Below are 24,066 nucleotides of genomic sequence, written 5' to 3'. Positions count from 1 at the left end.
CTCTCCCGCGGCCGCCCAGGCCATGCCCCAGGTAGATGCCCGTGCCCCTTCCCCTCCGGAGGCGATGCCGAGCCAGAAAAGGCCAGCACGTAAAATATGGAGAGGTTTAAAATATAAATATAAAATAAAAAGGAGAGGAGGAGAGGTACGGACGGCGCGGGAGCCGCGCGGCCAAGGTGAACGGCGGCCGGGCAACATGGTGGAGGCTGCCGGGGAGCCCCGACCCACCTCCCCGGGAGGAGGAAGGGGTGAGCCCCGGGCGTCTGGGGATGGACGTCTCAGGCGACGACGGGGGGCCGGGATGGACGTGACAGCAGGCGGGAGGCGAGAGCAATGACCGCGGCGGGCTAAGGGGAGAGCGCCGCGAGGGAGGCGCCGGCGAGGCTTCTCCCTCAGGGCGGGCGAGCGGCAGCGCCTTGCCCGCGGGGGGAGGAGGGGGAGGAGGAGGGGGAGGAGGAGGAGGAGGAGGAGGAGGAGGAGGACGGGCTCACCTGCCATAGCGGGCTAAGAGCGGCAATGGCGCCGGGGGCTGCGGCTCCGCTCCCCTCGGTCGGCAGCGGCGAGTGCGGCGGGGCCGGGGCCGCCCCGGCAGGCAGAGCACGGGGCGGGCCGGGCCCCGCTCCGCCCCCGGCAAGATGGCGCCCGCCGCCCTCCCGCCTGCCCTCAGGGCCCGGCCGTGGCGGAGGCCCCGGGGGGGCGGTTGGCCAAGCCGCTAGGACGGGCCGAGGGAGGCTGCCAGCCCCGCGGCGGGGCTCGGTCCCCCCGCGGCGCTTCTTCTAGGGAGGGGGTCCTCTCCCCAGCCTCCGGGAAAATGGCGCTCGCCTGGTGTCACCACAGGCTGCCCTCAGCCCTGGCCCCTTCTGGGGTTTGGTTTGAGGTGGGGTTTTTTTTTGTGCGTGTATTTTTTTGTTTTGGGTTGTTTGGTTTTTCTTGTTTTTTTTTGTTTTTTTTTTTTTTTAGGAAAAATCCAGCTTTTATAGTAGCAGAGGGAGCTTATTGGGGGAAAAAAAAAGGAAGGCTAAAGAAGTTGAGCCCCCCCCCCAAAAAAAGATGACACCTCCACCACACACACATCCCTCTTCCTAAAAATCACACTTCCCTGAGATTTTCTCAGTTTGCAGCTGGAGGGACAGGGCAACTCTGACATGATCCCGCAGCAGCACGTGGAGTTGGATGTTTTCAGACATACCGCAGACATCTGCTGCTTCAGTACCCTGTACCAAAGATGGACACCACCTCTCTCTCATCCCTCTTGGCAAAACCTGAAATTCCTAATGGGTTTTGTTAACTTTAACTCACTTTAATTTGGCTTCTGCCCTTTCCGGTACCCGCAGTTCTTGGACATGCCAAGAGCCAGCCAGCTCATGAAACCTTTTGCTGCTCAATGCTTTTCTGGGAAGCCACCTCCGGTAATTTCTACCTTTTCTCCCCCCCAGCAAAACCGTGCTACAAACACGAGCCTGCTAATTTACAGTAGGTGTCCTTGAGATAATATTGACTGATGCTGCGCTTTCTCCCCCACCGGCCCCCTTCGTTATTTGATTAAGGTGCCTCATAGCTCTAAGTCGATAGGAAAGCCTGTGCTCCCCAGACCAGTGACACTAATTGTAATCCATTGCATCATTTTACCCAGACCTGCAATTCTTTGTTGATTTTTCAGGTCTTTGCCTTAATAGTTGCTGTTTGTGCAGAGTTCGGCTGCCGGGAGTGTTTACTGAGTATTTGTTCGCCAGCTGTCTGACCCCTTCCATCCCACTGCCCCTATAAAGAGGGTTTCATCAGATCCCATTAAAACCCAGGAGCTTATTTTAAGACCGTAGACCCTACAAGGCCTCTAGAACATTTGTGCTTCTTATCCTCCTGCATCATTTCCACATTCACTGCAATACTCTCCTTGTTAAGCTTCTAAAAGGCTTTCAGATGAACCATATGGAGAACTATATAGGACACAGATAAGTCACAACGCACCTCTTCTGCTGCTCTAGATTATGACTATTGATCCCTTAACATTATTCAATATCTGGCCTTATCCCAAACATATACATAGTGCAGCTTTTAAATGTTAATAGCCTTTGTTTGTTAGAGTAGAAGAGCATGGAGCCGTGATGTAAGGGACATTTTAGTAATGCAAAATTGATTGAGACTGCAGCAGTTTCACTGTTGACAGGAGTTGGTACAGGAAGATGGATCATACGCATTCAGTGATGCAGTCTCCCTATGAGGACTTCCTGTGTTCAGAAATCATTGGCAGAGATACAGCTCTCTCTCTTTTTTTTTTTTAAGTGTTATAATTTTCTAACCTGCCCTCCCCTGGTGGAAGATGGCAGAGTGAAACACAGGTAATATGGCAAGAGATCTGCAAGTAGGAAGTTCAGACGCGTGCATCAGTCAGATTGAAATTTAACAGATAAAGAGACCTTGGGGTCACGATAATCCCAAGGACAAGCAGGGGAAAGATGATAACGGCAGATTTAGCACTCCAAGAACTGAATTTGACCTAGGTAGACCCCCTGGAACCACAGGCTCAAACGCAGCAAAGCATTTTTCAGGCCTTTGTTCCTCTTAAATAGATGAATTACCTTCCAGGTGGCCTTCTGTGCTGCAAAGTTCCAGGAAATACCCCAGCATTTCACTCGTTCAGGGAGCCAGAGCCCATTTTATGCTGTCACACAGTCCTGCTGTAGAAGTAAAAATAATTTTACTGGGATTACTGGCATACATAATTTATGTTATTAAAATGTAGTGAAGAACCATGAGGTATTTATAAAAACCTTCAGTCACTTTCTGCCTGAATGATTCACAGGACCATAAAATAGTCAGAAGAATCAGAGACACAGGATGTACACGTGCGCGTCCTTCATAACAACGCTATCAAGAGAAATTAGCAGCCATTAATCATTTAGTGTGCAGACCTTTGAGATCCTAAAGGAGACACCTTCCCTTTGTTGTTTTCTTTTCTTTGCTACATCTCATCTAGGAGATTATCTGAGCTCCTCAAAGCTCACTCAGGGATTTACCTGAACAGGTGAGGTGTTGCTGCATCTAGACAATCACAATAGAAGGCTTATGCCAGTCTTCCCAATTCAACCAGTGTAAAATACCTGTCCATCAAAAATATATAGCCTGAATTCCTCCTGTAATTGCCCTAACTGGCCTAAATTCCTGTAACACTGACTTTTTTCAGCTAAGACTACAGCCCTGGAGTCCCAATTCCACCCTCTGTTCTTTGTACTAATCAGTCATTATGCTTGCTTTCATAATGCAGGATAAATATTATAGTATTAATGTAATTACAGTAGACAATTAGAGAGTGTACGAGCAAATAGTACTTTGTGATATTTGCCAGCCTGAATTACTGCAACATCTCCACGACAGCGTGCAAGCAGGGACTTGATTTGTGGTGAGGTTGTGTCCATGTGGAGCTACAAGTCTCCATAAGGAGACAGTGTTGTGGGACAGTCGAGCCTTTAGCCTGGGCTGCGTGTCCTTCTCTGCAGCCAGAGAATGCAGTATTATTGCCATAGTCTGAGGTAACCTTTAATGAGTATGTTCCCCAAGCACACCAACTTTATTTTGTTTGTTTCTTTATGGCTCTGTGCAAATAAAATGGTAAGGACAGGACTACAGAAGGTCAGGGTTTTCTTGAGATGCAGCATGTACGTTACTGGCATAAATTTAAATGCTGAAATCTTCTTGGCTGGCATCTCTTCTGTTTACTCAAAATTTCCATTTTAAACCAAAGTGTTGCCTCAACTGGGATGTGAATAATTGATCCGAATACAGGATCTCCAAAGGACCGAGTCAAAACTTCACATCCAGTTATATCCAGGGATGGTTGTTTTGGGTCTGGGATCCACAGCTCATTTCCAATTCCCTATCTTGTTTTCTTGGTGTGTGTCCAGTTTGTTTTGTCTTTAACAACATAAAACAAGGAAATAAAAAAATAGTTTGCCTCACATCAGATTAACAATATTTTATGTGAATGCAAAGAATGAAAGAACAACCCAGCACACATGTACGGATAACAGGAATATATTTTACTGGATTACGCAAAAAAAAAATGAAACCCCTGGTATTTCAACAACTGCCTAGGAGGTGAAAGAAAACTCCCCAAGAAGAGGCAAAAAAAGTTAGCAACTCACCAGCAGTGATGTTTTTGCTTCTTCCTCTGGAATATGAAGCAGTAACTGTAAGGGGAAGAGAATACTGAACTGGGCAGACACCGGGTTTCTGTTCTATGAGGTAAAGAAAGCGAGTGAATAACCCTTCTTAAAAAATGCTGTCTACCACCACCTAGTGGAAGACACCACTGAAGGTTCCTTGACATACATAAATTTATAGTTTATCTTGGGGACAGTCATGACTCGATTGCTGTTCTCCCCCCAGCCCCCCCCCCCCCCCCCGAATGTTATATGGAAATAGAGTTCGCAAAAAAGTTATTTCTTTCCAAGAACTATTTCTAAAACTGAACAACGTACTTCCTGGTCTGTCACCTGAGCTAAATACTCAGTTTTGTCATCTGCAAAAATGGAGGTAGGAAGACCCAGGAAGAATTTTATGAAGTTTAATTAGTGCAAAGTGCTCTTAATAGCAAATAGGGCTTTTAGTCCAAGGATCTCAGACTACTTTAGTCCAAGTACTCAAATTACTGAGGCTTCAGCCAGCAATCCAAGAGGCAGATGTACTGCTGCGCTTGCTATATCGAAAGATAAATAGCAGGGGTTGCAAAGTTACAGTTGCCTGAATTCACATAATAAATCAATAGGTGAGCAGGAGAAAAAAAAAATCCATATCGTTGCAGAGTTCTTGGATCCTCGCTGTTTGTATCAAGATGGTTTTACCTCCGGTAGCTTTTGGAGAGAGGACACCTTCCTTCACCTCGGTATATGCAAAATATTTTGTAAATGGAGACCAGATTCTGGCAGCCAGCACAGTACAAACAACCCAGAACAGCTTTCCATGCTCCTCAGACTACACTGGCCACACGGTATTCATCCAAACGTTATCAGTGATTATAGGGAAGGAAGAGTAATAAAGAACGCTTACAGTAACACTAATTCAACTGGACAGCTCGTGATTTGGATGAGAAGCTAATTTTCTTGATGCTGTTATGTCTGGTACCTCAGGGGCTGTACCAGATAAATGAGATTTAACTTGCTGAGTCAGGAGGAAGGCCTGTATTTGGCAGGAGGAGGAGGAGATGGGCTTAGTCACCTCTCAGAGTTCATTCCCAGTCCTCCTTTCAAAAGCACAGCCCCTGAAACTAGCCAAGGGAGAGTCCTCTTGAATCTCAGGAAGAGTGGGAGCAGGAGAGGGCCAGGAAAACAGCATGCATTTATCCTCCCTGTTCTCTTTTTCTGCCAGGTTCCAGCTGCCAATACTGCTGAATCGCTGGAGCCACATCTCCTGACTGAGATGTTGTGGCAGCAGCGAAGGCACTGCAAGAGCCTGTGGCTGACAGCTCCTGACATTTTCGCTTTGCCGGTGCACATTCGCACGGGCATTTTGCTTGCAGCTACCCATCGGATGAAGCCTATGTCATTTGGAGAGACGGACTCCAAGCAGGAGACAAGCTGGGTTTTGCCACCTTGCATCAAGTTCATGCGTGGCTCTTGTTCAAAGCTGTGGCATAAATGGCAGCTTCTGTTGACAGATGGGTACAGGCAGGACCAGAGCAATTTATTTCCACATAATCTACTTCCAAAAGGGCGTGGACATGGTGCACAAAATTTTTAAGTCCATTAGAAGAATTTTGTAGCACAGAATAAAACAGGTTTTCTTAAGCTACCCTCCACTGGGAGTTCAAATGAAAGTCCTTTACTTTGCAAAGAACATGCAGCAGCACCCTCGTGGTTGCTTACTCATATCTCAGCAGAAGTGACAGCAGAGAGAGAACCCCTGTTTTAATCTTTCATTGCTTGAATCCACTTGCAAGCAATTCAGAAAGAACATCCACAATGTGCTTAGAGAGGAAGGAAGGATGGATGTGGTCATTACTTTTATCCACTGTCTCCCCATGAGTCATTTAATGCCTCATGTGAGCCTATAGTAACAAAAACACACAGTGATGTCAGGAATGATAGAAAAATGATTGCTGCAGAATCAACCTCCTCTAGCAAGTGCCAAAAGACAAAATAAATTAGCATGGTGCTGGGGCACGAGCTAAAGCTCGAAATAGGCAGCACCACAAGCAGCCCTCTACAAAGCTGCTTCCGAAATGGAACTGTCCGAAGCACACTGGGCAGACGCCGGGAATTGTCGTTCGCACACAGCTAGAAAAAGAAGAACTCCGAGGCAGGAGGGAGAACTGGGGCAAAACCAAAGCTCAACGGGCAACTCGAGAGCTGAAAACTGTCTGTGGCAATACTTTTCAGTTCCTTCTTTCCCCGACAGCTGAACTAACGCTTGTCACAGGAGTGCAAACCAGGCAATTATAGCAAGCATGGATGCCACAGGGCTGGACGGGCTCACTATTTATAGTTCCCTACCAACAGAGCTTTCCCGCTGTGCCGCTGCACACAGGTTAAGGTACAGTCCATGCCTTGAAGGGCTCACAGTCTAAATAAAAATAGAAAAAGGAAGGACTAGCAGCCCCTTTTATGATGAGAGCCAAGACTCTGATATGAGAGGGTAAAAAGGAAATACACAGCAGAGCCTGGAACAATGAACTCCAACTTCTCCCCCACAAATTGACCTTTATTTTGTTAACTCCTTCCCTGCCTGAAGTGCCACCTCTCCACTACTCATAATTAGTGCCAAACAGTCCAATACAGTGCCACTGAAGTGTTCTTGCAAGCTCTGGCCCGTCTTGCCACTGTTAAATTATTTTCCCTACAGCGGAGGTGGGAGAAGGGATGTGCGCCTGCCCTTAACTCCCTCCTGAGACCTGGGCCCATGCCCCATTGACAGGGTGGGAAGCATCGGAGCAGGACAGCCTCCTGGTACACTGACCCTGCGGAAGGGATGATCAGCTCCCAGGAGTGGAGCAGGCTGCCAGCTTCAAGCATTTGGTGTCTCAGCTGACTGTGGATGCAAGTCAAAGATAGTCTCCTTTATTTCATGGGGAGGATTAAAACAGGAGCTGTTTCTAAGTTGAACTTTGAAGTGTCTTCTCAGCAATCTGGAATGCGGTCACTCAACAAAGAGAAACCTTTACAAATACATTTTTTTGTATTTGAAGTTGGAGACCATCCACTGGCCTATTTTTAGCCATACATTTGAACTGGCCATGTTACAATCCTGCCTCTGTTCTTGTGCAACAAAAGGCAGAGAGAATTCACTTGACCTGCAGTATTGAATACAGAGAAAATAAGACATTTGTCTGGAAAAGAACCACCCAAAATAGCAGTGAAGAAGTCATGCTGCGACATGAACTGTTAAAGAGTTGAGAAGAAAAATGAATATTATAGGAGCTGGTAGACTTTTTCTAATGACGTATTAATGAAAACAATTGCTAGAAAATTATATGGTGATGCTAATTAGTATTTGTAGGTTTAAGGACCCAAGATCTTTTCCTTTTACACTAAATACACTACATGCGTGAGAGTAAGAAATAATCCTTGCTGAGGTGAGTTCTCAGCTTTCTTCAGGGATTCTTTCTAAATCCACCTGACTTTTCCTTTGCTAAACGTGGCTTTTAGCTCAGAAACTGATGCTCTTGCATGAGCAAACCCTCCCCTGGCAGCTGGGTTTTGGTCGATTGGTTTGACCACTTGTGTTAAACATGATGCAACACGGTATGACAAATGCAAGCGAACATCAGGATGGAGCACAATGGAAATGCTGCATCTTATCTGACAGGTCAGTGGGAGGGAGAGGAATTATTTGCCCTGGTAACAGCACATGGAAAAGCACAGAGGCAGGATAGAATGCATTTGCAAACATCTCAAGTTTAGTTCCCTAAACTTCTTACAGTCCCTCATCAGGCTTTGCAATATCCTAAAGTAGGCAATTATTACTATGTTCATTTTCTGTCTTTCCCCTCCTTCAAGAAGCTTTTCAAGCTGGGGAAAGAACCCAGAAGACATGACTGCGGATGTATTAACTTCCCACTATCACGTCAGCAAGACCGTGTGTACCACACATTTCCAACTGACAAGGAAAGAAAGGTTAAAAACTTGCATGATGGGTTAACAGCATGATTTGCAGCAACAGCTTAAATAAATGGTTGCAGGCACGAAAGACTAGCAGGCAGCTAATCCTTTAAAGACTTGAGAGCAGCTACTTCAGTCCAAGTAAATATTTCAAAATAAAATTAATTAGTGGTGACTAGTGGATTTTTTCCTTCATTTTAACAGCCCAGGCTAAAACGGTCATTCCTCCACAGAACTTATGCTTTCAGTGCCAAAACTGCTATTTCACAGGAGCAGAAAGAGTCCTCTCAAAGAAAATTCATTGCAATTTTGTTCCTTACTGTAATTGCAGCAGGACTGGAAAAGCTCTATGGGAATCTCAAAGGTTTGTGTTACTGTCAGAGAGGCAAGCTCCAAGAGCAGCCTTTATGCTGCTCCAGAGATGGAGGACAGCATCATGGCTCAGTATCCAACAGAAGTTCAGTGTAGAGGAAGGAAATGTCCGCTTCCGGATTCTTGTCATAAGTAAGCTCTGTCCATGCAGGCCACAAAACAGACCTCCTAATAATTGCCTTACTTCAATTAAAACAAGTTTCTTAACACCTTCCTAGACACGGGTGAAACCACGAAGGAAAGGCCTCAAGGTAACGAGTAAACGAGTACCTAACTGGTCCAAACCAAAGTCTGCCTGAGCCTGGAGAAGCAAAACAGTCCATGAAATGATTTGGAAACAATAATTCCTAATCCACAATTAAGCTTTTTTCCCCCTAAGGTTCCCCCCTCCCCCCCCCCGGCCTTGACCCTTGGCTCCATCTCAGAACAAAGCCAGTTCTCTTGGGAGGGAGGAATCTGTCATGGCCCACTGAACTGCCTGGACTATTTTTAGTTAAATCCAGCATTCCTAAAACCCTCAAGCTGCTTGCGTATTAAGGAAGGAGAAAGGAAACGCTGTAAACACGCACATCCACATTTCACACGGGGAGGGCAGAACACAGCAGCTGGCATCAGCTGCCTTGCAGCATGAAAGAATAGCTGGGCTGAACACAGAGCTCTAGGAAAAGGCAAAGAACACTTCTTTTCACCAGGTAGAGAAGGCAGAAAATGAAGGCACGATTGCTGACTTCCCTCAGCTGGAAGAGGCAAACCAAAAGGTCTCTGCTAGCGGTTGGGAGGCCAGAGAGATCCGAGGGCCAGGCAATTTGCACTTACCTGCTAAACCGCTGAGCTGCAGCTCCCAGAGTACAGCAATGAGGAGAGTGCCAAGTGGAAAGGCAGGATCAGCCAAGGAGTCGCAGAGGTGCTTTGCAGGTAGAGATCTTGCTGGGAAGAGCAGGACAAACACCCCAAGGGAAGGGCCAGGAGAAAGCTTAAGGAGCAGTTTGGGGAGGGGCAGAAGGTGTGAGGGATGGTTGTATGAATGGGCTGATGCTTGGGACTTTTAAGGGCTAGGCTGTGAGGGGGAGGAGTATGGAGAGAGCATGGAGAAACTCGTTTAGACCACAGCATAAGCGGAGCATAGCACAAATCTGATTAGAAGGGACAGAACTGTTGTGCCAAGTCATTTCTTTCTGCCCTGCAGGGTTTTAGCGTCATCTTTCATGCTAAGCAAAATCCATATTGCTGTAAGAGTAGCAGTACAGCACTGAGCCTCTCAGTGGCAAATGTTGCTGAATTTGGCTAATTGCAGTTGACAGAAAGAAAGCAAACCCTGACTGCAGGGGCTGGTCTAAGTGTTCCTGCACAATAGGTACCAGAAAAGCACTAGAGATGCTGTTGCAAATTGTGCTGTTTGTTCAAATAAAGCATTTGTTTTATGGCTATGACCCCTGTGCTCTAAATATAGCCAGTGTGCTCCAAGTGAGTCATCCCATTCTCTCTCCTTCATCTCTGCAGATGTTTCACACAACTTTTACTAAAATGTTTTCAGGACTAAGACCAGTAACCTGCTGGCCAGCTCAGCCTCCTTACAAACACCCTGCTCTGCAGACAAACAACAGAACATCCAGCCAGGCCTTGCGGATGAGGTTATTGAAAGAGCAAGAGGAAATACAAATCACTGCTGAGAAAGGGTGAACAAGGAGTTAGAAACTCAAGTTTCCTCTTACTACATCACCACAGGACCAGCGATGGGCCTTGCTCTTCTCCCCATCCCATGAACCTGCATCAGCACAAGCACATGGAGAACCTCATAGAGAAGGATCAACAGTGATGTCAAAAACCATATATAGCACAAGTAAAGTTGCTGCCTGGAGTGGCAACAGATGGACAGATGCAAAATCATGAGCCTGTAAAAAAGGACAACATTGCTGGCTCCACAAGCCTTACAACAAAGGCTTGAGAAACTGGGAGAGGGTGGTAAACCCTTCAGGGCTGTGGCTTCACTTGGACTCAAAGCTCTCACACAACCTCCAGGCTGGTGAAACACCTCACCATTCCGTCACTTCAAGCAACCTACAGAAGCACAATTTCTGCCTCTTCGAGGGTTTATTAGAACCATTTGCACAATGCTCTGGGTAATGCTGGCTTTTCCTATTGCTCCTTTCCACTGCTGAGTTGATCTCCATCCCCCCTATTTTTGCTATGAGCCCCTTTCAGACAGGCATCCTTCTACAGGATCTCCCAGAAGGGGCATTAGCCATGACCTTGGAGATGCAGCATTGGATACGATGCTTGCTATAAACACTCACTGTCCTCAGCCTTCTGCAGTGCCTGAGTTGGCAGAAACCACTGCATTGCTTTTAACAGCATCTCGGGCTGTGAAGCCTCTCCTGGAAGCCCACTGAGGTCCCTCAGCCAGTGTGTGGGCAGCAGGTTGCCTCCTTCGCTCTACACTTGAATGCCACCACTTGGTACAGGTCTGCTGCCCACCTTCCCTTCTCAATGGAAACTGGCTGTGGGAAGTGCTAGAAAATTAGTTACACATGGCATCTTTGAGCCAGGAGCCACTGGTGGCCATCTCTCTCAGCTGGTGGCATTTGCACCACAACCAGTGGTAAGGAGCCTCCTGGAGAGGTGAGGAACAGGCCCCACTCTGCCTTGGGGAGCACGATACACTATTAAAAATGAGCCATTGCAAGTGAGGAGCAGAGAAAGAGCCATTTTGGATTTATAGCATCAGTTTCCAGGGCTTGTAGTCAATGTCTGCAGCTACCCAAGACTGTCTCCACTGCCACCTTGTTTGTTCCCCCCAGTTTATTCACCTAGATGTTTCAAACAGCTTGTCTACATAAGGAAAGTTTCCCTTGATGTGAGGATGCTTGGGAACTTCAATTAGCTTTGCTCACTCCAGGCAGTCAAAAAAGTAAAATCAAGAGATTTACTTAAAATGAGTCTTTGCTGTTATAAATAATACATGGGGGGAATTTCTCTGGGACTGTTGGTAGCTCAGGCCAGAGGACTCTAGAATCACACTTCCAAATGTCTTTCCAGCAACTTTATGATATTAAGTACGTAATTGTATAAATACACCATACAACAGCAATAGAAGAACATCACTGAGGATACATGAATTCAAGCACTCAAACTAGAGAAAAGCCTAAAATCTGGGTGCCTGTTCTTTCTCCAGAGCTTCTGTGCATAATAATACCCCATCAAGCTATATAAATGCTGACTATTTTTTTCTCCGAGACAGCTGCCTTGCCGAGTGCCCAGAATGGATGATGCTCAATAAAGGAAATAGCTATTCAGTATTATCCTCATTCATCAGTGTTCAGCCAGTGCCTTATTTGTCATTCAAGCCCTGCTCTAGAACCAGAAGCTTCTTCACAGGCGTTTTCCTATTAACCTCACCACTGTAGTGAGTCAGTCGGTCCTCCCCAAACCCACAACACCCCTGATGTTACAGAAGGGGAACTGAGGAGCAGAGCCATTAACTGTGGGGTTTGGCAGCAGCATCTGACACCCAGGGTCAAGGGAAGGATACAGCTACACAGTCAGGGAGTTCAGGAAAGGCAGCAAAGGAGCAAAGCCAGCCGTGCAAATCATGCACGCACGTCCACAATGTGGCAGGAGTGGGATGAAAGTTAAAAAGATCCTATTGTAATGTATCAGCACAGAGGCAGTGAAACAATAGCCCCTTTTGGGAGGAAAGCTTCATCCTTATGTAATGCTTTAACAAATAAAAGAGCTGACTGCACCGATTACACTCAAATCTACACCAGAGCAGCACCACCACTATGGTATGGGCCCGGCTCAGAGAAACAAAATGTCTGCACTAAAATTTTCCAGTCTCTTGAAATAAATGTAAACTCATGCTATTTTGCTAGACAAAATTGAACCCTGGCTATTAGCTACACTACAGCTAGACAATTAATAGACATTTGAACATCTAGAGACTTACACTCTGGAGGAAAACCATGCTTAGAATGCAATATGTCAACTCAAAGAATGAAGTCATCTGGATCTACATTTTTCCAGCAGACAACATACCTTTCTTTCCCAGAAGTGTCTCCTTTTTCCAAATTAGATATAAAACAATCCCTGTAGAGAGGAACATTTCCCTGTGGCCATCCCTTCTACAGACAGCCCTGCAAGCATTAGGGCAGGGACTGTTCTTATTTATACACTGTGCTGCCTGAGGACTCTGCTTCTGTCAAATAAAAAAAATTAATTGCCTTTCCTCCAGAAATGTCAACATGTTCTTCTCCTGTCCCCTACTTTTAACTTTTCCCTCTTAGTCAGCCCAGGCTTTCTGCATCCTATCAGCCCCACTTGAAAGCATCTTCTCCCTCCCCCTTTTCTTTTTCCATCTAAACTTCCCTTCCACTTCCTCTCCCCTTTCCCAAAATCTAAACACACATTCTTATCCCCTAATATAGGCTGATTCATGGCTTTGCGTCAGCAGCCACTCTCCTGGCCAGACCCAGCTTTAATGGACACATTTCATCTGCTGCCAAGCAGTACGTGACAACATCGGAGAAGCAGGGCTGCCATCGGCTCAGGGGCCGGCAGCGTTGGGAACGTGAGATGGGCGATGGCCGGCGTGACGCAGCAGAGAACATGCATAGTTGTTGCCTTCAGAGATGGAAAGGGAGATCCTAAATTCAATCAGTTATTCCTCAGAGTACAGCACTGGGGCACACGCAAGCCAATTAAGTCAAACAAGGGAAGAGATGTCGGTAAAAAAAAAAAAGATCTTGGCTCAGGCTTTGGGTTTAATCTAGAACACTGGAGGAGGAAAAGATACAATTTTAAGAGTTCTTTCAGAGCAAGGCATTCATCCAGCACTGTTCTCATCTAAACATCTGCATGCTCTGCACCAACAGTGATACCTGCCCCTCTTCCTTTCAAAAACCTTCAGTCCACGAGGCACACCCTGACAATTCTAGAGTTATCAGTACCAGCCTGCAAGCTGTATCCAGACAGACACTGCTCCTGTTACATTGCACAACAAAAGGAACTGGATATTGAGACCCCGAAACAAAGCAATTAGAAGTCTGGGGTCTTTGCACATTTAATAAGGACTGCAGGTGACATTCAAAAAGCCCATCCTGACCTTCTGAAGAAGCACTTTTTCCTGCTGCACACAGGGCACTCTGGATTGCTGCACTACAGAGGGTAATCCCAGGTCCCCAGCTCTGCCCCAAAGCTGGCCAAGGGTCCTGGAGAGCAGATGGAGCTGTTCCAAAGCTGCTGGCTCAAAGCCTAATGCTGATTGGAGTGACTACGTTAGCAATTGGAAGCAGTAGGCAACAGCAGATTCAGCTAAAGCCTTAATCTGGTTGCCCAGAACAGTTTTTAGTGCACACAGAGATCTGTGAATGTGAAAAAGACAAGCTTAAAATTTGTACACAGAATATAGCAAAGTTTATTCATATTACATACATCTACTTGCATCACTACTTGCCACATACTTGTTCTCCAGGACACCGAGTTCACTCCCACATCAGGAGACAGACAGTTTTTACTTTACATAAAATAGAGCTACCAATCTGTTTTCCCTGAATAACATATCACTGAAGCTGGCAAAACAATACAAACTGGATTTATTCAGTACAAACTATAGAGATTTTCTTTTTACTGGTCTAGGGATTTACACACAAGGACAAAATGATTCCAAATGTATGTACAGACAGCTGGAATTCAAGCGTCTCCAATCTCCACGCTAGTCAAGACAGAGATTTTTGGTATTTAGACACTTGAGTCCTGGTCCAGATTCCAATTCTTCTCCCCGTATCCATTCGATTTCTTTAAAATAATAAGCAAAATCCAACACCAGTCCTTTTAAAGGATAAGCAGATTTTGCCAAAAGTAACAGTGGCATGGGAAACAGTTTGCTTCTGAAGAATGTGTTTGCTGAGTAAATAAGCTTGGTCAGTCTGACCACAGGAGTTGCATAGCAAACGCACTACATGTAAATTATTTCATGCAAGTGCAGTTTCCCCCCCTTGTACACACCTGACACTCGTTACTCCAGACAAGCACAGGACAAGTAGATTGGAAGCATTTCTGATGGACAGAGAGCAAAAGGAGAATTTAACTACAGTGTTTGTCTGCAAACGTAAACCCAATCTCACTGAAAACCAAAATAAAGTCTATAAAACAGTTAGAAAAACAAATATCGTTGCTGCTGAAACTGGCTCTATCTTTGGAAAATTGCTAGAATTGCCTTGCCCAAGAACTTCTTACAAGCAACCAGCATTATGTAACCAAAAGAGGAAAAATACAAATCACATGTTCTTCCCACCTAATGTTGCAATCCTTTTGGTCAATTCTGTGTTCAAGTCCCCACCCCCCAACTGAAAAAACCTGCAACACCTCAAAACCAGGAACTGGCATCTTGTGATAGATGTACTTCATCTACAATCTTACAGGCCCCCTCTGATAGCCAGGGTAACTAACAGCTCTTACCGCCAACCTAATTATAATGCGATTAAATACATTGTTCAATCATCGAAATCTGGGATATCGTCATAGGAATAGCCCCGGTAGCCTTTGGAAGCGTAGTATGCAATGCGCAGGTGGTAGAAGCCTGGGAGAAACACAAGGATCCCAATGATGAGCACGGGGATAGCACGGTCCGTTCCCTGCAGAGAAGAGATATGCAAGTGCAGGAAGAAGAGATCTGGGGGTGAGGTGTCTTCCCTGTTTAAGCCCTACCTCAATTATTCTTCCCTAAGGCCTGGCTAGCTGACAAAAAAATATAAAAATTCATCTTAAATCAGAAATATCTCAGTTTTCTTCAGGCTGAGCTCTAAGTCCTCTCCCTGTCATCTCCTCCTTGCTGCAGGAAACCCTCAACTGAACTTCTCCTTCGGATAGGAGGGGTGGCTCCTCCTAACCCTAATCACATTACAAAACTGCCAGCCACAGGCTGGGTGCTGCATGCTTGGCTGAGAGTGAGCTCTCCTATCTGTGCCTGGACTGCTTCCGATACTGCTGTTTCCACAACGAAAAGCAGCAGCTGCCAACCGTAAAGCAATTCCATACAGCACAAGGTAAAAGGAGAAGTGTGCCACAGAGGAGCAGCAAGTCACCTACAAACAACAGATCCCCTTTCAACAGATCATAAATACTGAGAGATGAGAAAAGTGGTGCTGTGTCCTATATAGCAGTCTGGTATCTCCTACAGAAGTTACCAGATGACCTTCACTAGAAGAGTGATGATCCCAGCATGAAGTTTTTCCAGGGGAGCAAGCTGACCACTGCAGGGGTGTAGCATTAAAATGAAACTACCACAGGGAGGACAGAGAAACTCAGCAGATCTCCTGGCAGATCTCCAATTCACCTATGAACCTGCTCCAGATGTGCTAACTGAAGACAGAGGGCTGTGCTGCCAGAGAAACAGGGCTGTCAGCAAACACCAGCACAGCAGTGGAGGGGATTACCTTCTTGCCTACAGGCCTTTTGCTCTGAATTTCTACACTGAACATGATGGTTCATGCAGGCTTTGAGGAATGGGCAAGCAATGCAAAACTCATAACAAAAGTGTAATCAAACCACTTACGCCTTTGCTAATGTATCCTGCCAAGAGGAGGGCTCCTATGATAATGAGGAAGGTCCCAATCATGAAGAGCACAATAGCCAGTGCAATTGCCTTGTAGGGGATTTTTGGTGGGCTCTTCTTGAACTGGATGGAAAAAAACCCAAATATTAAACAGCTTAACTCAGCACAGTTCCCCTCGCACCACAGCAGAGATGTGAACCCCACAGCTAGCAGAGATGACATGGGACACACTGTTGCAGCAGCTCTACTGCAGGGCTTTGTAATGGCCCTGCTGCAAGGAACCCTGCTCAGGGAGACCCTGCTGTCTGAGCCAGCGTTTACACCCATTGCTTCCAGACCTGCTCTGGTTTTCCCCTCCCTCCAAAGAAACGCATCTGACCCTATTAAACAAGCCATCTTGTTTCCAGTTAAGCTCTATGGGCTTTCTGGAGGAGAAGGGCTGAAGCTGTGGCTTGCAGCTTGTACCTTTCTGAGCTGAGGCTGCTCTACTGGAGATGAACAAAGCAGCTGCCTCCCACACACATGCAAAGCTATAGCAGCCTTTCCTATTAATTCACAGAGCAGCAGCAGAAAGGTTTTCTTCCTCACTTTTTACCTGCAGGTCAATATATCCATCATCAGTGCTGGAAAGCTTGGAATATTTGACTTTGCTACTGGGAATCCCAGCAGTCAGATTTGTACGTGACGGCATCATTACAAGGAAGCCTGGGCATCAGCTAGAACCTGGAAAACAGAGAAGAGCAAAAAGAAGAAAGAATAAATTGGATGATGGAGTCTGAGAGACATGGGTCAAGTTATTTAAGAGAAACAAAAATGTCACCTGTACTAACCAAAAGGCATCTTTATTCTTTTTCATAAATTAATGAAATAAATCTTTTAAAGCTTTGTATTTAAGCCTAAAATACAAAAGCATGTATATAGCTGCAACAGGATTTGCCAATATTTGAAAGCAAAGTCAAACTGAGCTAGAACTTGTGTTTAAAACAAGATAGAAATTCTGGAATAATATACAATGTATAAACCAGCTCTCATTTTGCAGGGAGATCATAATGCCAGCAGGGAGATGTCTGAGGTCCAGCTATTTCTAAACAGGGACAGCAGCAAATAAACCCAAACCAGAACTAAACAAAGCAGCTTTTCAACCAGCCGGATATTTTGCAATAGATCCATTTTGCAAAAAAAACCCACTAAAAGTTAGAATGAAATGGAGCTGTCATTCCCGAGACAGCTCAAGTCATGACTCAGAGGGAGCACGACAAGGGGATGGAGTGGTTAGTGGATGAGGTAACCAAAAAACCAGCAAGGAGCAAAAAGCGTAGGTCACTTGTCTGTCTAGCTGCAAGAGAGGCAGTGTTGAGGGCAGAGCTTTATTTAGTTCCACCAGAGCCGTACCCTGCAATTTCACCATGCCGTGAAGCCAAGCCCTGCGGTTTTGCTGTCAGCAGTGACAGTCCCGGGGAGAGGGGCACAGCCAGCTTTCTTCTGCACCTTGGAGCCCAACTTCTCAGGAGCTGAAGCCTGGATCCGGCCTGCCAACACACCCCTGACTCACTGCGGACACTCACATCCTCAGCTCCTTGCACATCCATGTTTTTCAGGTCACGGTACTCAAACACCCCCAAGGCCTCCACATGCCCAGGGGGTAGATGGGCAGGAGGGGAAGCAGCCAAAAGAAAAATCCGTACATCTGAAGTGTGCCAGATTTCCCAACTCTGCCCCATTTTACTCAAGTACCACGGGACTTCTTACTGACTGTCCCATTATTTACCAAGCTATTCCTAGAGGCTTCCTCAGAATTATTTCCAATTTACACTTGCATAAATTGTCCTGCCCTTCCCTTGCTTACCAACAAGAAAGAGGCTATTAAGGACAGATGCAAAAAAAGAAAACTCTCTCAGACCTCATGTTTAAAGGCCAGGTGCAAGTCCATTAAGCTTCACTCTCCTTGTGCTCTACATTGGTTCAAGATCAGAAACAAGCTCAGTGCTGTGCTCTTTCAGAGGCAAATAAATGGTGAATCATGCCTGTAATCCAAATTTCCTAATACGATGCACTACAGCCATGTTTTAAGCACAGTCAGAAGCCACACTGCCTGGGGGAAGGCTTCCAGGGTAGAGCGCAGGCTCACAAGGGGAGCTCACCAGTAAGTGCAAACCTGGCACTTCAAGACAAAACCCTGTTTATCCCCTAAATAAGAGCAATATATTTTGCTGCCCGCTCTGCCCAGGAATAAGGAAGTAAGGGGAACGTTATTTCTTGCCCTTTCGGGAGCTCAAACCTCACACCTAACACGATAAACGCACCCGACCCCCCTCCTCCAGACCTGAAATGGTTTCTCTGCTGCTAAACAGGAACTTCACAACACGTCTGGGAACTTCCCCAAGGCTGCAGGCTGCACACCCTGCCTCGCACCGCTTCAAAACATCCCCGAAAACACACGAAGACTGTTACCTACTATTTGCGCTGCTGAGCAAACCCATCTCTCCCCACCGCTTCGCTTCCGCGCTGCCGTAGAACAACCCAGGAAGTTTATTCCTGATGACAGCAATTTCCTTCCAGGTTATGGCAGCAGCCTCTTGCTGACTCAGCTCCGCTGGGTTATTTTCAGTCTCACACTCCAGATTAGCAGCTGGAATTAACAGCGTCCGTAGGTCCAGCCACGGACCACGTCCTGGTCACCCAGGCCCACATCACACAAGACCCACCGGAGCTAATCTGTCATTTCAGGGCTGCATTTGTAGATTTTGACAGCATGTTCATACACATCACTCCTAAGCATACTTTAAAATAGAGTTGATTTTCTAAAGGAAGATCTGGACATAATTAAGCTGTCAGACACAGCACAGCCCTCCATTAGGGCTAAATATGTGACAGGCAAGCTACAGCCAGAAAATTATTTCTAGCACCTGGAACAATATTAACACATCAGATGAAACACAGCTGGGGATCTACTTCCTCCAACTGCTCCCAACAAGGAAACTGCAGGAATTGCCATGGTTCCTTGTAACTTGTATTAATTGTAAATTAATAAAATACCCACTGGACTTAGAGCCCAAAAAGCCTAATCTCCTTAAATGTTTAAAGAATTCCTTAAAGGAATTCTCCCTTCCTCCCCCTATTTCTCTTCTCCTTGGTAAGAAAGTCTAAATATTTAAAGTTATAAAATTCAAAGGCTTACTCTATGAAACATGGAGAACCACACACAGCATTTACTAAGCCTTTGCAGTCTGTTGTTTTGTTTAAAAAGGGAACATTTTAATTTTGATTATTTGGGGTATGGCAACAGCAAAGTAAACATTCAGCTTCTTTAAGGATTTATCCAGAAAGCAGACAGTACGCAAGTCAAAACACAAGTGCGTAGATACTTACATTAAAGGACATTCCTTACAACAGGAGACTACTCAATTTAGTCATTACAGCTGTAAAAATAAGCAATTAAACCATTTGGCTTATTTTTACAATGCATTTGAGTAGAATAGCACAAGTTTGGTAATCCCCACTACAGCAGGAGGTTGGAAGCAAATTCTTTTTGGTGTAATCACTAACCCAGCTTTACGCACATCCTTGAAAACCAGAATCCTTCCCAATTTCATCACAAATCTTTGATTCTTTGCTGAAGCACAGATTTACTTGCTGTACTTGTGGGTACCACAATGGTGATCCTATCTGAGGAGCATCACATTTGGAGTAAAAAAAGCCTCTCGGTTATCTAAGGTATCCACTACAACTGTTCTGGGCAATAACTCAGCAATTGCTGAGAAACTTTAGGGCAGCTAAAGATCTTGCTTTTGAGATGTTTTCTTAAAGGTGCTGAATCAATCAGCAAGCTAAGACAGCTCAAGAGAATAAGTGGGGCATGCTCTGGAGACACAAGACTCGATATGGGAGCTGAAAACCATGCAGGGAGGTCCCTGCATCACAGCAGAAGAAAACCAGTCTAAACCATCTCTAATAAAGCAGTGCTGCTACCAATGAAGACTCAAGGGCAGGGGCATTAAGAAATCTGTTTCTTAAGTTTCTATCACCATGGTAGCCATATCATTCTGACACAGCAGAATTATGTTTCTTAATCAGTACTGCCACCTTGTGAAATTCTTCTGCTAAATCAGCAGGGTTTTCCAACTGGCAAGTTTGCAGGCAGTTTATGCTCAAGATACTCCTGTACTGCTGACTAGTGGGAAGTACACAGCCTCCTCAGAAAAGAAGCATACCCACAGCACTTAAGAGCCTGTAAGTACTACTTACCACACAGCACTGATCGAGCCAACTAAATCGATTTTCACTGTTTCTTCATTCATGACAAAATGGAGTCACTCAGGTGCCAGATGGAGGGTAAGGATTTACAGCTAGCTGGTGGCAATACAGTAAGCGAAGAAAAAACCAACCTGGTAGCTGCCTGAAACTGTTTTCAAATCCTGTTTTTCATGATCAAACCTTCAGGGTGAAACATGCTGTAAACCTGTCTTCATCAATAAATATGGAGATGATCACAAACACCCTCAATTAAGAGGAATTGCTGGTGGCACAGGTGAGTGCACTACACTTGTCAACAGAAGTGTGTAAGGTGGGGGACAACAGCATTCAACAAATGCAACATGCAGAGACCTGTCGAGGAGTAGCTTAACATTGATAAGCCAGAAACAGTAGAGCCAAAACCAGGAAGGGTTCATACAGCTCACCGTCAGACCAAGGAACTTTCAGTCACTACTACACCGCAGCACATGCCTACACACCGAGTTCACCGAGCCAGTGACAGCTACAGGAACAGTCCCTGCTAGAGGCAGCTCTGGCTTCTGCCCAAGAGAATACATTTTAAGGAAAATCTGTTTCACAAACCTTCTCTGCTTAAAGGAAACAGCATCATGGACCCATTAGTTATTCAAACTGTAACCACGCTCCTCCATTTCACCACACCTAAACAATCAAAGCAGAAGCTGGTAACTCCAGCACAAGAAAGCACAAGCTTGCCTGTTGCAGTTCCTTTGGAAAAGGAGGTAGGGTACATTAGCATAGTTTGACAAAGCACCGATTCATCCATCCACATTTAAACAGGATAAAACCCATGAAATTATATTCTTTATTTCAATTTTCCAAGTTTCAGTTAGAATATCAGCTTCAAAAAATAAATGAAGTAAGGTCAAATAAACTCATGGCATAATTGAACAGCAACCCTAGTCAACTACAGTTCCACAGGTGAAACTCCAGGAAACATCTTTACTAAATTAAATATTGCACCCCTTCTCTAACACAAGGTGAGAGGAGTAAGATATTTCACCTTAAGACAGCATCTAAGAGATTACTGGAAGTACAGGAATAGACTAGAAAACACAAAATTTCCTATTTCCAATGACACCAGTATAGCAAAAAAGTCAGTTGAAAAATATTTACAAAGATATCTACACAGCATGCCTAGCAGTGCTCATACAATGCTCCAATGCACTGAATTGCTAATAACACCACTTCCTTCTCAAAGTCAGTTGTCCTCTCCAAAGAGCTGACCAGATCTCCCCCTCAGTCCTATTCCAGTTAAGAGCCTTCTTGTTGGTCTTCAATCTTTGGAGCCAGGTAGTATTTTAAGTGTCCCATATCAGCAATCTTGTACTCCACAACTGGAAAAAAGAAAACAGTATTGAGAAGGTTCTTCAGAAAAGCCATTCAGGCAAGAGTTCTTAATGCCATTCTACGGTGGCAGCATTCTACAAGATTTTTCAAGTAGTGCTGCTTCTACTTACCAAGAGGAACATCTGCTGACATGCTGAGTGTTACTGTAGGTGACAGGGGAGTGGCTTTGGTAAAAAAGTTCAAGTACCTCAGAGCAAAGGTCAATTGGACTGGCTCATTCATCTCTATTGTAACCTAGAAAACCATCAGCCAGGTTAGACTTCAATAAACACAAGCTGCAGCAAGTTCCCTCAAGTCTCTCAAATAATTCAGACATCTCAAAGGCAGTCAGTGCTGCTCCCCACTCTGTCCTGCTGAGCACTGCTCGCAGGCCCCAGGGGTAAGGACCTAAAGCTGGCAACAATTTGTTGACTCTAATCTATAAACCAGAGAAATACACAATCTAGTGACCCAGCTTTAGCCCCCAGTAGGTCAGAGAATTAGTCATATTAGTAGAAACCTCAACACTGAAGACACCACAGTAGGCTTAACTTACAGCTTCCTCCTCTTTATCCACATTGCTGGTCTGTGACAGCTTGATGTTTCCATTTCCCAGCTCTCCATTAGCTGAAAATTTCACACCGTCTTTCGCACAGGAGATGACAACTGCATCGCCAATGTGGCTGAGATCTCTACAGATGCGTGCGAATTCAGCAGAAGGCATTTTCACTACACAACTATATTCTTGTTCCTGCGATGGAAGTGTCACAATTAAACTTCTACCAAGAAGCTTGGGATAGTCACTACACTGGAGTTTGTGTAGTCTTTCCAAAGGAAGTCCGATGTGAACATGGGAAAACACCCATTCCTAACAGACAGTGTACTCAGTCATTCAAGCCACTACTTACTGGAATTCCAAGCTGCTCCACATCGAGATCCATTAGCTTCATCTCATAATCAGAAACCTTTTCCTGATCTAAAGAAACAAAACATACTTTGACCAAGTGTTTCCAATAAATTATCATCCTGAATTTAAGTTTTGCCCCCCCCCCCCCCAAGTAAAAACACTTGAATTATGACAATAAGATCCGCCTTATTTAATTAGAGCTAGAAACCTAAAGTGACCCAAACAGCCTTTTGTAGGCTGTAAGAGGACAGGAATCTGCCAAGGGCATCAATATGTGGCCTAAAGAAGAGTCTTTGTCTTACAGAGAAAGCATTGGTCATGTTGACTAAGCTTAGATCTCCAGACTGCTTCAAGAGTTTAAGTGTCAGGTGACCCCTCCCATTTCTGAAGTACTCCTTCTCACCTCCCCCCATCCCAGCATCTGCTTGGTCTATGAATACTACCTAAAAATATCACAGTAGCAAATTAGTTCCCAAATATAACACTCACTTGGTGCTTCAAACACTAGAGCCAATGTATCCGCATTGTCTTCTGCTCGGAGAGTTATGATGTCTTCATTTCCAGCACATTTCAGTATTTTGGACATGCTGGGCAGGGGGGGAAAAAAGGTAGGTCACTCACAGGATTGCAAGCAGACAGAGCAGGAACACCAGCCCATTGCCTACTGGAGCGCGACAACAAGGCTAGCAAGAAGCAGTCGGCACGCTCAGACGCAGCACACGGAGCTGTGCAGGAGCAGCAGAGCTCGGGCTCGTCCCCCCGCCACATCCCTCTCGCAGGGCGGCAGAGCCAGGGCCGGGGCGGACGGCGAAGCGCCATGGCGGGCAGCGCTCGGCCTCCCCTCCTCCCCGCCAGGCTTTCCCGCCACGGCGCGCCGCGCGCTCGGCGCCGGCAGTGACGTCACCGCCGCCGACGGGCCCCGCGCGCGCCGCGAAAAACGGCGCGAGAGCTCTGAGAATGGGGGAAGGGCTGCGAAGGGCTCCGAACGGCCCCCACCCGCCCCAGGAGCCGCTCCCCGGGGACGGCGAGGGCAAAGACGGCCCCTCGCCCCACATCTTCCCCTCACACACACCCCTCCCGCGGGCCCGGCGGCCCCCGCTCCCCTCAGCGCCTCAGGCCCGGGCCCGCTCCCCCACCCCCGGCCTAGCGCCCGGACAGCCCCCACCGCCGCCACCACCTGGAAAGGTTGACGCCCATGGCGATGTTGCGGTCGCAGCGGTAGGTGTCGAAGCCCTCGGAGCGCAGCGTGAGCTGCACCAGGGAGACGTGCGAGGAGTCCATGCTCTGCAGGCTGATGCCGCCCGAGCCCAGGTCCCAGCAGGCCTCGGTGATGAGGTCCTTGAGGGCCTCCAGCACCCGCTTGAGCACCGAGCCCTGCACCAGCCGCGCCTCGAACATCCTCGCAGCAGCAGCGAGCGGCAGCAAACACAGACCCAGGAAGCGCCACTGGCCGCCAACAGCCGCGGCCCGCCAAGCGCCCTTTTTATACCCTCCTCTGCCCCGCCTACCGCCGCGCCGCAGCCAGTCACCAGCGGCCTTCA

General features: G+C 46.3%; 3 protein-coding genes across 7 annotated transcripts in view; all 3 read right to left on the bottom strand.

The window, feature by feature from the left end:
- The window catches only part of SLC23A2 (solute carrier family 23 member 2), a 63,856-nt gene extending 57,305 nt beyond the window's left edge, over positions 1–6,551 (bottom strand). For 2 of the 4 annotated variants that reach the window (XM_075523396.1, XM_075523398.1), the window contains exons 1-2: positions 4,143–6,551; positions 2,580–2,678 (exon numbers count right to left, since the gene is read on the bottom strand). The gene's annotated coding sequence lies outside the window, so the exon portion shown is untranslated. Of the gene's footprint in view, positions 1–491; positions 701–2,579; positions 2,679–4,142 lie in introns of those variants that run through there. The other 2 variants (XM_075523395.1, XM_075523397.1) reach the window with 1 other exon arrangement.
- Positions 6,552–13,845: 7,294 nt separating this feature from the next.
- On the bottom strand, positions 13,846–18,676 carry TMEM230 (transmembrane protein 230). Of its 2 annotated transcripts, none has more exons than XM_075523570.1 (4): positions 18,469–18,676; positions 16,613–16,740; positions 16,018–16,140; positions 13,846–15,097 (listed from the first exon to the last, which is right to left on the bottom strand). In XM_075523570.1, the coding sequence occupies exons 2-4, from the start codon at positions 16,709–16,711 to the stop codon at positions 14,957–14,959; spliced, it is 363 nt and encodes a 120-aa protein (XP_075379685.1). In that variant the 5' UTR covers positions 16,712–16,740; positions 18,469–18,676; the 3' UTR covers positions 13,846–14,956. The 2 variants fall into 2 exon arrangements, with proteins under 2 accessions (XP_075379685.1, XP_075379684.1); XM_075523569.1 differs by having other exon boundaries at positions 13,847–15,097; positions 18,473–18,675.
- Positions 18,677–21,078: 2,402 nt separating this feature from the next.
- PCNA (proliferating cell nuclear antigen) lies at positions 21,079–24,002 on the bottom strand. Its single transcript, XM_075523568.1, has 6 exons — positions 23,703–24,002; positions 23,015–23,112; positions 22,527–22,594; positions 22,175–22,369; positions 21,750–21,873; positions 21,079–21,626 (listed from the first exon to the last, which is right to left on the bottom strand). Exons 1-6 carry the CDS (start codon positions 23,921–23,923, stop codon positions 21,544–21,546), a joined length of 789 nt encoding a protein of 262 aa, XP_075379683.1. The 5' UTR covers positions 23,924–24,002; the 3' UTR covers positions 21,079–21,543.
- Positions 24,003–24,066: the final 64 nt, after the last annotated feature.

Source organism: Mycteria americana, chromosome 23 (genome assembly GCF_035582795.1).
Source record: "Mycteria americana isolate JAX WOST 10 ecotype Jacksonville Zoo and Gardens chromosome 23, USCA_MyAme_1.0, whole genome shotgun sequence".
Classification (NCBI taxonomy): Eukaryota; Metazoa; Chordata; class Aves; order Ciconiiformes; family Ciconiidae; genus Mycteria; species Mycteria americana.
Note: the sequence above shows the minus strand (reverse complement) of the source record. Positions and strands in the feature narration are given on the sequence as shown.